At 49.5% G+C, this 15,456-nt stretch overlaps 1 protein-coding gene across 1 annotated transcript; it reads right to left on the bottom strand.

Moving 5' to 3' along the window:
* Nucleotides 1-18: 18 nt before the first annotated feature.
* ARHGEF39 (Rho guanine nucleotide exchange factor 39) lies at nucleotides 19-13,960 on the bottom strand. Its single transcript, XM_056849113.1, has 8 exons — nucleotides 13,811-13,960; nucleotides 13,047-13,141; nucleotides 11,738-11,858; nucleotides 11,423-11,541; nucleotides 1,952-2,022; nucleotides 1,646-1,774; nucleotides 743-972; nucleotides 19-111 (listed from the first exon to the last, which is right to left on the bottom strand). The coding sequence occupies exons 1-8, from the start codon at nucleotides 13,958-13,960 to the stop codon at nucleotides 19-21; spliced, it is 1,008 nt and encodes a 335-aa protein (XP_056705091.1).
* Nucleotides 13,961-15,456: the final 1,496 nt, after the last annotated feature.

Here is a 15,456-nt window from a genome sequence, read left to right as displayed (position 1 = left end):
CCAAGAGAGACGTTTGGCTTACCTGATGGCAGTCTCCAGGTTTTGATGCCACTCGTTAAAGTCCTGCTGATCACAGGACATCAGCAGCAGCTTCTTGTGTGGGAAGGACAGCTGAAAAAGGAGATGAAGTTGGACACCAGGAAGAGGCCAGAAAGGACTGCTACATGGCTTGCATCAGAACAAGGAGAGGAACCAGGCGGGGGCACAGAAACAACATGGGCAAACTGGTTCAAGCCACGCCCAAGGTGGCAAGGCTGGTGGTATGCATCAAGAGCCCAGACGTGAAGACAGGGCAGCGTTCTGCTCGACGGTTTCGCCTTCCCAAGCCAGATCTTTGCCTCGGGGGGCTGGCACCTGCAGCCTCCCACCTGGCCAGCCAGTTCACCCGTCGGTTCTTGTAGGTTATCCGGGTTGTGTGACCGTGGTCTTGGTATTTTCTTGCCTGCCACAGCTGTGGGCGAAACGTCAGGAAAGAAAATACCAAGACCACGGTCACACAACCCAGATAACCTACAAGAACCGATGATCTCTGACCGTGAAAGCCGACAATAGTTCACCCCTCCCTCCCCCCTTCCCTCGCTCTTCTGTGCTCCAAGTCTGCCTCCACAGATTCTCACCAGTCTGCCCCTTGTAGTCCCCAGTGGACAGTGCCAACGAGCAAGGCCATCGGTGCAGAAAGCAAAACGGCTCTGAAGAAGCAGCACAGAAATATTCCAGATCAAGAAATAAAAGGAAAGCTTACGCTAAGCAGCCCTCCTTGACTCTGGGTGTGGCCAAATACTTTCGTCAGCGTGCACTGGCTGAGCGGGTAGGCAGCCTGGCAAGCAAATCTGTGCGAATTCCAAGGATGCAGTGGGTGGCACGGCTTCGTCACCAGCAAGATATCCGAGAAGAGAAAGAACATCCTCCGCTGCACTTCCTCTCCCTTAGGGGGCACCACCATCAGCCACCCTTCCCGGAGGTACCAGCGGCCTGCAGAAGGAGAAGGAGGAAGAAGCAGAATAGACAGGACAACTGGTGGGAAGAAAAGGCTCCACAGGAGGAATCCCCCAATCTCAGACCTGCCGCATTCCAAATGGAGCACCTGCTCCGAACACCCACATGGACCTGTCACAGGGCAGCCATCGACCACTGCCAGCATCTCAGGAGAGAATCCTTACCATCTCAGCCATTGCCCAAACTACCTTGAATATCTGTATTGGTGGGATATAAATGTGTGTGTGCGTGTGTGTGTGAAACTAACAAGTAATCTGTACAAGCGACCACAGCACATCTCACCTGTATAGAAAGCTTCCCTGAAGATTTAAATCAACCTCATCCCTCTGAAGCACCTTGCGTTCCAGTACCATCCAGATTACCAACGTGCTTGGGAAAGGATTTCTACAGCCCCGTGTTGCACCTTCCAAACGTTACCCCAGAGACTTCAGGATCAGCGCGCCTAACAAAGCTTGGATGGCTGCTCTTTGACACCAGTGGAATACTGGTCCTTCCTTTGACCTCTGCTCCCCTGACTGTTCCCCAGGCACTGTGGAGTGGCAGCCAGAGCATTGTTTATTTAGGAAACGTGCATGCCACCTCTCCAGAGACCTGTGGCAGCTCACTAAGTCAGGTGGCATAATAAAATTGTAATTCAGAGGGGGCCTACCTGAAGCGAACACCTGCATCTTCTGTCCCTTGAGCAGTTTCTGAACCCGGCTCATCTGGCAGGAGTTCTCATGGAAGCGAGACACTTTTTGGACTTGATGAAACACCTCGGTGACAGACTTCAAAACCCCTGCAAAGAGAACAGCATCAAATGCAAGGGCAGTTCCTCCCAGCGATTGGGGTGATGTGATGCAGGAGCCCGATCTTAGTGAGATGAGCACACGTGAAGGGGCAGGAGTCCAGACCTTCGGCAGTGGAGGAACAAGCGGCAGTCTTGACCATGCATGATAGTAGTGCTGAATCCTACCTGTAAGCTGTTCAAACTCGGAGCTTTCCGGAAGGGTGTTTTCCACCAGATCTTCCAGGAAGCCCTTGTACCTGCCAAAGAAGCGAGAAGAGGGCGTGTGAAAGCAGTCACACAAATATGGAAGAGTGGCGAGAAGGCAACTGAAAATGGGTTGAAAACTCTGCTCAGCTCCTGGGTGATCTTGGGCCAGCGACTCAACACTCCAGCTAACCCACCTTGCAGAATTGTTATGAAGATAAAACTGGGGGAGGAACCCTATCCATACCCCTCAAAAACGTCTAGTGGAGGAAGGACAGGATACCAATGAGACAGAAAGATGACACAAACACCCAGCACCAATCAGAGAAGGCAGGATGGGAGAATACACAGGCGGAGACAGTTTGTGCTGCCTCCATCTTGCATAGCTAACAAGTCCTTCCAGAGGCCATTAAATCTGCTCTCTGTTCAAAAGAGGAAGATACGGTTTTTATACCCCGCATTTCTCTACCTTTAGAAGTCCCAAAGCAGTTTACAATCGCCTTCCCTTCCTCTGCTCAAAACAGGCACCTTGTGAGGTAGATGTGTAATGGACAAATGCAGAAAGAATACAGAATTTTCCCATTTGAAATCCATACAGACTTCATATATAAGGAGAAAACAGTTTTTTCAGAAGCCTGACTCTCAAAGGAAATGACTCAACTTAAATGTTTTTTGTCAAGGAACTGCAGATCCGTCCTTGACTGATTGCCCTCTTAGAAAGGCGCTTGTTTCTGAGGATATTCAGAGCGACCTTGAAGCCGGTAAGCCAGTCTGTTCTCCACTGAAACGCAGGCAGCATCAATGTGTTTCTGACTTTTGCTTTGCATTCTGATAGCATTTGCTGACTGAGAGCTATGATGTAATGAAATTACACAATGTGATGGTATATGAAAGTTAAGAAGATCTTTTAAAGGTAAGACAAGAGTCAAATAGACCGTATTCTTAACAAGAAGAGAATGATGGAAAAAGTTATATTTAAAGAAATATAAAGCCATAAACTGACTGTTTAGTACATGGCCCGGTCAGCAAATGACCTAACAGGTAATCCTTATAAGGTGAGAGCAACAACACTGCTGCTCGAAGTTCCAAAAGTGCTGATGCACTGGAACAATCTCAAGATCAGATCCTACCAAGTATTGTCAAGGGTAGGGAAGGATACTGATCTTGGAAGGTATAAAAGGAGGAGCTTCCTAGCCAGGAGAGAAAGTTCCTAACAGGTTGATAGCCGTTGGCCGGAATGGATCTCTCCATCCCTTACCTGGGATGTAAAAGCTTTGAACCTTAATTCTTGCGTGGATTGAGGCCTTCCATATGGATTAAAACTTTCTTGCCTAAAAATCTCTCTGTTTAGTCCTTGTGTGGACTGAATACTTGCAGATTTCTCCAACATTTACAAGTCTCCCTGTGAGACTGGAGAACTCCCTAAAAGGGGGATTCTTTTCAAGATAGCCAGCCCTTGCTAGGACTGGATGTCTGAACTGAATGCCAACAGACTTCTCCATCTTACAAATAAGATGGAGACTCTTAGAATCCATCAACCTTTGTGAGGAGTCTAAGAGTTTAGATCTTTCCATATTTAATATGGAAACACTGAGATCTCATTTATTCTAGCAGGGATTAATGTGTTTTCACTAAGATATATCTAGCCTTGTACAGGCCTCCCAGTCCTGACAGACATGGAGATTGTAAAACCTTATAGCTCCCTTCAGACAGGTCTCTTCAACCCTTCAACTCTTTGAATATTAGTAAAGTTGAGTATAAGATATTAGGGGCTTATACTCTGAGCATGTGTCAGAGATTTCTCTAGCTAACAGAGAGAATTTTGAACATTCTCTGAGCATGAGTCAGAGATCTCTTAGCTGACAGAGACCTCTGAACTCAGTTCTTACACAGAACTCTGACATTCACATAGCTTTAAGCTTTGCATAGCTTTCTAGTTCTGACACAGCTAAAGAAGGCATGCACATACACATTTTATATTTATATTTTATGATGTTCTAGGTACTTCAAATTAAGGTGCTTTTAACTAAATTAAATCTTATTCATTGCACTAACCATTTTTTACATGATTTCTGTAACTTATATTTCCTGAATGAAATATTACTGGTTTAAGGTTTGAACTCTCATATAGAGGAATAGAGATTGTTTAAGATTGCTTGCATACATGAACATGTTTAAGACTAATAATGTCTGAACTTTGTAACCATTTACATGCATATATGTGTGTGTGTGTGAAGTGCTGTCAAGTCACTTCCGACTCATGGCGACCCTATGAATGAAAGTCCTACAAAATGTCCTATCTTTGACAGCCTTGCTCAGATCTTGCAAACTGAAGGCTGTAGCTTCCACACCCATACATAGTAATAGGGAACACGATGGCATGAATTAATCTAGTCTTGGTGGCCAGTGACACATCCTGACACTTAAGGATCTTTTCTAGCTCCTTCATGGCTGCCCTTTCCAGTCTCAATCTCCTTCTGATTTCTTGGCTGCAGTCTCCCTTTTGGTTGATGGTGGAGCCAAGGAATAGAAAGTCTTGAACAATTTCAATTTCCTCATTGTCAACCTTAAAGTTGTGTAATTCTCCTGTAGTCATTACTTTTGTTTTCTTGATGTTCAGCTGTAGTCCTGCTTTGGCACTTTCTCTTTTAACTTTCAGCAGTAGTCGTTCCAAATCTTCACTATTTTCTGCCAATAATGTAGTGTCATCAGCATATCTCAAATTATTAATGTTCCTCCCTCCAGCTTTCCTAATTATATGTTCTGTGTATAGACTGAAGAGATAGGGAGATAAAATACATCCTTGTCTGACACCTTTGCCAATTGGAAACCATCCCGTTTCTCTATATTCTGTTCTAACTGTGGCCTCTTGTCCAGAGTACAGGTTGTGCATCAAAACGATCAGATGTTTCCTTTAAACACCCATTTCCTTTAAAACCAGTCATAGCTTTTCATGATCCACACTGTCAAAAGCTTTGCTGTAATCTATGAAACACATGCTAATTTTCTTCTGAAATTCTCTCATATGCTCCAGTAACCAGTGTATATTTGCAATATGATCTCTAGTACCTCTTCCTTTTCTGAAACCAGCTTGAACATCAGGCATTTCTTGTTCCATATATGGTAACAGCCTTTGCTGTAAGATTTTGAGCATCACTTTACTTGCATGAGAAATTAATGTGATGGTCCGATAGTTGCTGCAACCTTTCTTGGGAATTGGAATGTAAATGGATCGTTTCCAGTCTGTGGGCCATTGTTTTGTTTTCCATATCTGTTGGCATATTCTTGTCAAGATTTTGATGGACTCCGTTTCTGTGGCTTGGAATAGCTCTATTGATATCCCATCTGCTCCTGGTGATTTGTTTCTCCTGACTGCTCTCAATGCAGCTTTCACTTCACTTTCTAAAACTGTAGGTTCTTCTTCAAAAGATTCTTCTTGGAAAGAATCTTTTATCCTTTCATCTCTTCTGTATAGTTCTTCAGTGTATTGTTCCCACCTTTTCTGTATTTTGTCCTGTTCAGTTCATGTATTTCCATGCTGATCTTTCAGCATGCCTAACCTTGCTTTAAATTTCCCTTTGATTTCTTGGATCTTGTGGAACAGATCTCTTGTTCTTCCTTTTTTGTTGTTCTCTTCTATTTCTTTACACTAGTTATTATAATAGGTCTCTTTGTCTCTACATGCGAGTCGCTGGAACGTTGCACTTAGACTTTTGATTCTATTTCTGTCACCTACTTTTGCTTCTCGTCTATCTCTGGCAATTTTAAGAGTTTCCTCAGACATCCATCGAGGTTTTTCTTTTCTTTTGGCTACAGGAATAGTCTTTGCACATTCTTTCTTGATAATATCTCTAGTTTCCACCCATATTCAGGTTTACGTTCACTTGAACTCAGTAATGCAAATCTGTTCCTTACATGGTCTTTAAACTCTTCCAGAATATTGCTTAGATTGTATTTTGTCGATATGAATGTTTTGGTGTTTTTCTTTTTTTAACAAATTTTTTATTATTTTTCCAAAATTATTAATCACAGGGTTTAACAAAGATATAAACAGTAAGAAGCAGTAACAGATAGGTAGCTTTGTTAAATAAATGTTAAATAAATAAATAAATAAATAAATATATAAAATCAAAAACTGAACTTCCCCGGCATCTCCCTACGTCTTGCAATAAATTGGTAATCTTTGGTTCTTGTAGGTTATCCGGGCTGTGTAACCGTGGTCTTGGAATTTTCTTTCCTGACGTTTCGCCAGCAACTGTGGCAGGCATCTTCAGAGTAGTAACACTGAAGGACAGTGTCTCTCAGTGTCAAGGGTGTAGGAAAAGTAATATATAGTCAGAAAGGGGTTGGGTTTGAGCTGAGTACTGTCCTGCAAAAGTAATGTGCTAATCATTGTCCTGTAAGTATCAAGATAATGTGCTAATGAGGGTATGGTATGTTAATATGGAACCATTGTATCCTGAAGTGATCTGTTAATGTGTGTAATCCAAAGCTAACAGATCACACATTAACAGATCACTTCAGGATACAATGGTTCCATATTAACATACCATACCCTCATTAGCACATTATCTTGATACTTACAGGATAATGATTAGCACATTACTTTTGCAGGACAGTACTCAGCTCAAACCCAACCCCTTTCTGATTATATATTACTTTTCCTATACCCTTGACACTGAGAGACAATGTCCTTCAGTGTTACTACTCTGAAGATGCCTGCCACAGTTGCTGGTGAAACGTCAGGAAAGAAAATTCCAAGACCATGGTTACACAGCCCGGATAATGTACAAGAACCAATGAACTCTGACCGTGAAAGCCTTTGACAATATAATTGGTAATCTCTTTTGCATAAATTTCTAATCCTAGTACTATTGTTAATATTTATTAATCTCTTTATCATTATATTTTCCATTGCAGAACAAGAAAAAAAAGATTTTTATAATTAATAATATCATATAAAGGAGAGATAATAAAAAAGTAAAAAGAAAAGAAAAAGAAATAGTAAATCTCCTTACATATAAGTGGATTAGTATAGTAAAAAGCATTTAATTATTTCCATTAAAAATTGATTGTTTTATAAATCCTCCATTTCTCCCTAACACTCATTTAACATATATTGTTTTCTAGTAAGCTGATATCATATATAATTCTATTTCCATTATAGCCAATCCTTTTAACCAATTGCTTTGCAATCATAACCAGTAGAGAAACTAGACTCTTTTTAAATTAGTCCCTTTAACCTGAATTTCCAGCATTTCTTTCTTTTCAACAATAACAATAATTGACGAGGGGCATCCTTAAAGACTGTTGGTAAAAGCTCTTCTGCAGAAGGACCATAGTAAAGCCGTGTTGTGTTATCTTCCATCCCAAATTCCAAAAGGAAAATTCTGACAGTCCCGGTTTTCCTACTCCTCAATTCCTCCAAACAGCTGTTGAAAAGTTCATCAGGCAGATCCAGATAACAAAAGTCGAAATCAGTCACTTTGAAGAGTTCATCAGACAGATCCAGGTGGCAAAAGTCAGAGTCAGTCATTTTCAATTCCATTATTATCCAATGGGCTGTTGTAGATTGCGTTTTATAATTCCTCATTTCTTTTGCAGAATTCTTCTGTTCATCTTTCTTGAGAACTAGAGGGCCCTTTGGTGTCTCCTCTGATCCAGTTGTAATAAGTTGGGTTTTTAATTCTTTAACATCATTTAGGATAATGTCCATTTTTTGAATAAGGCATTGAAATGAAGTGCTCGTCAAAGCCAAAAGTTGTTCCACCTGCTTAATCAAATGTTCCATGCTTGCCCTTCTAGAAATCTATTAAAACTCAGTTAGTAAAATCCAGGCAGGTTCCAGTGTAATGAATAGCAAAGAGGTACTGCAGGAATCAAACAACGTAAACCTTCCCTCTTCTTTGTCGTCAGGAACTTGGGAGCTATTTACTAGTAACACATTGGTGCCACACTTCCGATTCCAAGTTCACTGGCTCTCTCGCGATGATAGGTCATTTCCAGGAAGGACGTGGCAGGAATGCATTGTTTAGTGAGAAAGACTGCCTTCGGGGTGGGGGGGATTTATATTCCTCCCTCCCCTTAATTCATAATGGCTCCTGATTGGTAACTGAAGTGACTTTCAAAAGTCTTAACTGTTAGGTCTTCCCACTGATCAAATTGATAAAGCTCCTGCCGAGTTATCTGATCTTTTCTTGTTTTTAAAGAGTCATTTAATCATTGAGTGGGGAGATACGGATTCACCAGATAAACTTAGCAATTTCCTGGGACTTCCAGATCCAGGTAAAACAAAAGAGTTCTTTCAAACTTACTCAGATTTCAGAAGAGCAGGTATTTTTACTTGTATAGTTGCCAGATGTTGATAGATAGGGGAGAGCGAAGCCAAAAAATTCCAAAGAGACGTCTTCGGCGATTTATTACTCCTTTGCTGGCGGTGACTGCTACTGAGTTTCCAAGTCGTAAAACCCAGAGATTATCAGGAGTCTAACCGCACTCCAAGGCTGCAGGAGATTTCCTGTCACCCGTTCCACTATTTAGGAATCGGGGGGGGGCGCATTTAAGCCCCTATTTACGACGTTCTTGGTTCCCCTCTGGGAGCCCCCAGGGAGACGACTGCTTCGCTCCGCTGCCCTAGTGGAAATCCTAATGTTTTGGTGTTTTTCTTAAGCTTTATCTTGATTTTCGATATTAACAATTCATGATCTGTACCGCAGTCGGCTCCTGGTCTTGTTTTGGCTGAGAGAATAGAGCTTCTCCATTTTCGGCTTCCAATTCTATAATCTATAATCTATCTAGAGCAACTGTCCTATGGGGAGCTTAGGGCTGTTTAGCTTGGAAAGAAGGCAGCTAAGGGGAGACATGATAGAGGTCTATAAAATTATGCATGGTTTGGAGAGAGTGGACAGGGAGAAGTTTTTCTCCCTCTCCCATACTAGAACACGGGGTCATCTGCTAAAGCTGGAGAGCGAGAGATTCAAAATGGATAAAAGGAAATATTTTTTCACACAACGCATAGTTAAATTGTAGAACTCCCTGCCCCAGGATGTGGTGATGGCTGCCAGCTTGGAGGGCTTTAAGAGGGGAGTGGACAAATTCATAGAGGAGAGGGGTATTCATGGTTATTAGTTAGAATGGATACTGGTCATGCTGCATACCTATTCTCTCTAGTATCTATAGCATGCCTATTATTTTGGGTGCGGTGGAACACAGGCAGGATGGTGCTGCTGCACTCGTCTTGTTTGTGGCTTCCTAGAGGCACCTGGTTGGCCACTGTGAACAGACAGCTGACTTGATGGGCCTTGGTCTGATCCAGCAGGGCCTTTCTTATGTTCTTATTTGATTTCTATACTGGCCGTATGGTGATGTCCATGTATACAATCGTCTATTTGGTTGCCTGAAACATGTGTTTGCAATGAACAGATTGTTGTCTTCACAGAATTCTATGAGGCATTCTCCTGCTTCATTCCGTGCTCCTAGCCCAAATCTGCCAAGAACATTTGATTCTGCTTTGTTTCCTACTTCTGCGTTCCAATCACCTATAATTATCAGCATATCTTGTTTAGGTGTGTGATCAATTTCTTCCTGAACACTGGCATAAAAACTTTCAATTTCTTCCTCATCAGCATCTGTAGTTGGGGCATAAACTTGAATGATGCTTATGTTGATAGGCTTTCCCTGAAGTCTGATTGATAGTATTCGGTCAGACTTTGCATTATAGCTCCTGACTGCCTTTGCTACATCTTGCCTCACTATTAAAGCAACTCTGTTGCTTCTCTTTTTGTCATTCCCTGAATAAAACTTTGTAATTTTCTGATTGAAAATGTCCTAATCCAGTCCACTGTAATTCACTTACTCCCAGGACTGAAATGTCCATACGTTCCATTTCTTGTTTAACAATTTCAAGCTTACCCTGATTCATGCTTCTCACAGTCCATGTTCCTATTATATGCGTCGAACAGCTTCGGACTTTCCTTTTGCATCTATTCATGTCAACCACTGAACGTCCTTTCGGCTTTAGTCCAAATGCATCATTAAGAACAGCGCTAATTGTACTTGTCCTCTGTTCTACCCCAGTAGCAGATTGAGTGCCATCCGGCCTGGGGGTCCCATCTTCCAGCACTATATCTTTTTTCATTTTGGATTGTCTCATCATAGGGTTTTCAAGGTAAAGGTTGGTCAGAAGTGGTTTACCAGTGCCTTCTTCTGCGCAGTACTAACCAGGGTTAGCCGTAGTGGCACTGCCGTTGTCTACAAAAGATCCTCCGCCAGTGTCACCTTCCACTACTGCTGCTGCCCAGTAGCTAACCTTCAGGGATTCCTCTGCCCCCATCCCCATTGGAACTGCCTGTTCTCTTCTGCGGATGTGGCCATTGATCCCTTAAGGGGGTGGATGCATCTTCGTCTGGTGTCTCAGCTGTGACCATTCTGTCTTGAATGACTCTGCTAGGAGTTTAGTCTCTTGATAGAGTCTAGACCCCTTACGGTATTGCTCTCAGCTTCCCTGACACACACAAACCCCTCACCACGTTAAGGTGTGCATCCAGAAGGTGTGCATCCTCTTACTAGCCTCAAAATCTTAAAGCGTCCATGCATATATATTATGTAAAATAAACTGTATGTACATTCACATCCTTTTCATAATTTATTGGAGCACTTCAAGAGAAAGTTTACTTCGGTAAGAAGCATTGAGTCCTGCTTAGTAGGTGTCTAAACTGAATAAGATAACATACTTCTTCTCAGGAAGGGGTCCATTCTAAGAGCACAGGCTCTGAAAAGCATTGACTCGCTTCAGGTGGGGCTGAGAGTTCTGAGAGAACTATGACTAGCCTAAGATCACCCAGCGGGCTTCATGTGGAGGAGCAGGGAATCGAACTCAGTTCTCCAGATTAGAGTCTCGCCCCTCTTAACCACTATACCAGTGATGGCGAACCTTTTAGAGACCGAGTGCCCCAACTGCAACCCAAAACCCACTTATTTATCGCAAAGTGCCAACATGGCAATTTAACCTCAATACTGAGGTTTCCTCCCAGCTTGGCAAGGGGGGGGGCCCCCGCGGGGAGTCCAGGGAAGGGGGGGCTTTGAACGGCTCCGTGCTCCCTTCAGAGCCCCTGCCGGCCCCGCATGTGCCCACAGAGAGGGCTCGACGTGCCGGACTTGGCACGCGTGCCATAGGTTCGCCAACACGGCACTATACCATGCTGGCTCCCAAAAGGATTAAAACTGAGGTGTCAATTTTAGCCAATTACTCTTTGGGTGCCTAAGAACTCCAGCACTGTCTTAAAAACTCCTGGCCTTTTATGGCTACCTGGTCTTGGGGCACCAGAGCAGACAGAGACCACCTTTTGAGCCCCACCGTGACCACCGGCCCAAGCCCTGGACTTTGCCAGAGGGCCAGCACAGGCCAGGTGCAGTCTGGGAGGGCTGGAGGCAAGAAGAGAAGCCGCCACTTACTGGGGGAGCCTCTGGAGAGGCAGAGGGAGCAGATCTTCCAACCGGCAGCCCTTGAACTCGGGACGAGTCTCTTGAAGCTTCTTGAAGCGGGCAAAGGATTTGTTCTTCCTCACTTGTTTCTGCATGGAGCCGAGTAAAGAAGAGATGCAGAGAGAAGGGACTGCTGGTAGGAGATTTCCTGCCACCATCCAAGATCGCAGTCAAAGGACACAGCGACACCCTTGATGGAGGCTTCTGGATGTAGACGGAGCGGGGGGGGGCACAAGAGGGGCGTGTGGATATGGAACATCATTCATACGGCCAGGCAAAACTTACCTGCAAAGTTTTCTTGGCCTGTGCAAAGTTTTCAGCATACTGGCTGTAGAGAACCAGCTGGTGACGGAAGCCCTCCAGGCCCAGAGCCAAGTGGCCTCTCTCCAGATGAAAAACCAGAGTCCTGGGGGCATGAACAGCTCCTTGAGCAGTGTGGATCTAGGCCAAACCTACTTAAGTGCCTATAAGAATTCCACTCGCTGCTCTACATCATGAGTTCTCCCCCAGCTTCCAGAAGGGATTGCCGCATCCAAGAGGCACACTGAAGTACCATGGGCAAAAATGTCCAGGCTGCGATCTGGGAGACCCAGCTTCGAATCTCCTCTATGCCGTGGAAGCTTGTTGGGGGACCTCGGGCCAATCACTCACTCAGCCTAGCCTACCTCATGGGGTTGTCGCTGTGAAGGTAAACTAGGGGGAGAACAATGTTGTAAGTTCTTTTTGGGCTCCCCACTGGAGATAAAAGTGGGCTATAGATATCTGATCTAAATAAATTAATAAAGGGGAAGACTGTCTTGGTTCCCAGCTGCCAGTTGCAGTAAGAACCCGAGACTTTTGGCCTCTGTTACCACCTGGGGTGGGTGGGAGGGGGTCAAGGACTGCCTTATGCCGGATCAGACCAGTAGTCTCTCAAGGTCAGCCATGTCTACTCAGGCAGTGGCTCTCCAAGGTCCTACCTGCCTCCTACCTGAGCCTTTAACGCCTGGTGCCAGGGACTGAACCGAGGACCTTCTGCATGCCAAGCAGATGCTCTGCCACTGAGTGACGGCTCCTCTTGCCTCTGTACCTTCAACCGGGCAAGAATCCCATCCAACAGGTGAAGATCAGCCCCTAAGGACCTCTGACCGACTCCTCACACCTCACACCTCAGGCTGGAACTGGCCGATGGATCTTCCCCACTAGCCGCCCCACCCCTGAAGTTGATTTCCTCCGTCAGGCTGAGAGCAGCTTGTTTTCTGTTGCATACAGGGCCAGCTACCGGCACTGAGCAATGCATTTTCAGCCTACAGGAACAGTTGCACCTAACTAGCAGGAGGAAATCATATGCAGTTCGCAGTAAAAATAATTTTTGTGAACATTTAGACTGGCCAGATTTTTTGTCTTTCCAAAAAACAGAGCATGGGTATACTCACTCCTCAAGAAGTAGCTGAGAACCTGGCAAGGGAAAGAGTCTTTCCCATCCCATCACAAAGCGTGTTCCCCCACCCCAGCCCATTGCTACAAGTTTGTCCAAGAAGCCCTGGGCTGGTGGTCCTCTCCCCAACCCCCTCTCCCCGCCCATTGGCAAAGACGGGCCGAGCGGGCCCCTCACCTGCTGGCGGAGCAGAGAGACTCCCAGGGCCCAAAGAGGGCCTCCAGTGCCGCTGGCTTCAGGGTCCCTTTGGCCTTCAGGATGGCCACGAAGAACTGCAGCAGGAGAGAGAGAGCGAGAGAAACCCACACAAGCCCCATGTCACCACCCGCACTGGCAAGCTCACGGGCCCCAAGCAGGCACCAGCACAAAGGCCTGGGTCTGCAGCAGCAGCACCAGAGGCACTCAAGCAGCAGTGGGGAAGCAGGGCGCTGGCTCAGGCGCCTCGCCACCATGGCAACCGGACACCTCCCACCCCAGGGCCAGCACCCCCCTTTCAAGAGGGGGGCCTGCTTATACAGAGAGGAGGGAGGCGACGATGGCCACCACTTCGTGCTGGGGGAAGAGGCGGGTATGTCCAGGCACCTCTCTCTCTCTCTCTCTCTCTCGAGCCCACTGACCCCCTCCTCATCTCAGCCACACTGTTCAGCAGGCCTCAGGCCAGGCGACTGTCAGGGAACCGGCACACCAGCTGTGCCTCCTCCGCCCGGCCCGGCCCGGCCCGGCCCCCCCCCCACGACGCCCCCTTGGGCCTGCTGGGCTCTCTCCTCCTGCTGAACCCCTGCCGAAGCAGGGGACGCGGAGGCCAGCCAGAGGGAGTGGTGGGAGGGAGGCCCGGGGGGGCCGCCGCGCCTCCGAGCTGCCCCCCACCGCAGGAGGCTCCCCCCCCAGGGGCGCTCAGCCAAATCGCCCCCGCCCGAGGGGCCCAATGGGGGGCTGCTCACGGTGGCCACGAGCTCCAGCCGCTCCAGGTAGCGCCGCTCCGCTGCCGCCGTCTGCCTCGCCGCGCGGCGCCGCTCCCTCTCCCCCCGGGCCCGCGGCTCCTCCGCCGGGGCGCCGCTGCCCCCGGGCCCCGCCGGCGCCAGAGCGGCCATCGCGCGCCTGCGGAAAGAGAAGGCCTCTGGGAAGACCCTCGGCGGGCTGTCCTGCAGCCCCCGACCCGCCCCGCCCCGCCCCGCCCCGCGGCTCCTCCAGCGGCGAAGGCTGCCTCGGAGCGCGACGAGACCCCCGCCGGGCCGCCGGGGCTGGTGCTCGCGGGCGGCCACTCCGGGGCGGGCGGGGAGCGGCTCCTGCGGGCGGCAGAGGGTCACCGGGCGGGCGGGGGGGGGCAACAAGGGGTTTCCGTCGCGGGGGGAAAGTGACGGGCTGCATATTCGGAAAGCGTTTTTCACGGGGCGGCTGGCTGGACGGGGGGATCGGCCGCCTCGGGAGGGGGGAGCGCCCCCCGCCCTGCCCGTCTGTAGGCAGCGGCTGGGCAAACGCTTGCCAGGGATGCTCGGGGCTGAGCCTGCCTGGGGCGGGGGGGGGGTCTAGGGGGGCTGCGGGGCCCCTTCCGGCTCGATGATACTCCTACGCTTCCGAGGGGGGGGGCTAGGCCAGCGAGGCTGCAGCAGCCAGGGTGGAGACCCCCCCCTTGGGGGCCTTGGGACAGACGCTGGCGGTTCGACAGCTTCACCACCAGGCCTGCGAGGGGGCCTCGGCAGGCTCCCCCCTGCTGAGACCTCACCGGGGGAGGGGGGGAGGGAGGCCGGGCGCCCTCCCCCTCCCCCGCAGCCCCAGCGCGGGTCGTGGGGTGGGCGAGCTCCGGGCCAGGCCGGGAAGCGCCGCGACCCTCGCGGCCAGGCCGGGCCAGGCCAGGCAGGGGGGGGGGGGGCTGGCCACGCGAGGAGGGAGGCCGGCAGGGCGCTGGGGGGCCCGGGGCACCGGCGCCGGCTCGGAGCGGCGGGCGGGGGTCGGCCCCTGCCTCCCCTCGCCTGCCTGCCTGCCCCCACCCCCCACGCCCTTGGGGCAAGCGGCCCGCTGGACCCCCCGCCCGCCCGCCCCAGCCCCCTGCCTGCAGGCACGCAGCCCCCGACGGCGGGGCAGAGGCGGCTGCGCCGCACGGAAGCGCTGGCCGGGGAGACCGACCGAGCGCCCACCTTCCTTCCTCGCTCGCTCTCCGCGGCTCCGGGAGCCTCCCCGCCTGCGCGCCCGGCGTTCAAACGGCCGGCTCGGCCCCTCCCTGCCCGGCTGGCTCCGCCCGGGGGCGGGCGCTGCTCGCCGCAGACCCTCCTGGCAGAGGCACAGCGCCGCCCCCCCTCCTCCTCCCCCCCTCCTCCTCCTCCCCCCCTCCCCCGGCAGCCGGGCGCGGGGAGGGGGCTTGGCGAGGGCCGGGACCCCGCCTCCCCCGGCCCGTCCCCGCGGGGGGCGGGAGAAGCGGGCGCTGCTGGTGGCCAGCCCGGCGCGGACCGCGGCTCCGGCGCGGCATGGGGGGCGGGCGGGGGCGGGGGGCACGGAAGCCCCGGCCCGGAGCCGCCTCGCCTGTCCCAGCCGCCGCCCCCTGCCGCCACGGCTTTGGCCCCCGGGGGAGACAGGGGGGTTCCGGGGCCAC

This window comes from Euleptes europaea, chromosome 4, assembly GCF_029931775.1.
Source record: "Euleptes europaea isolate rEulEur1 chromosome 4, rEulEur1.hap1, whole genome shotgun sequence".
NCBI lineage: Eukaryota > Metazoa > Chordata > Lepidosauria > Squamata > Sphaerodactylidae > Euleptes > Euleptes europaea.
The sequence above is the reverse complement of the archived record's forward strand: the minus strand, read 5'-3'. Positions and strand labels throughout refer to the sequence as shown.

Coding starts and splice junctions, on each gene's coding strand:
- ARHGEF39 (XM_056849113.1), bottom strand. CDS start 13,960: ATGGCCGCTCTGGCGCCGGCGGGGCCCGGGGGCAGCGGCGCCCCGGCG. Junction 13,142..13,810: donor GGCTGGAGCTCGTGGCCACC/GTGAGCAGCCCC, acceptor CTCCTGCTGCAG/TTCTTCGTGGCCATCCTGAA. Junction 2,023..11,422: donor CCTCTCCAGAGGCTCCCCCA/GTAAGTGGCGGC, acceptor CTTCTTTGGCAG/GTACAAGGGCTTCCTGGAAG.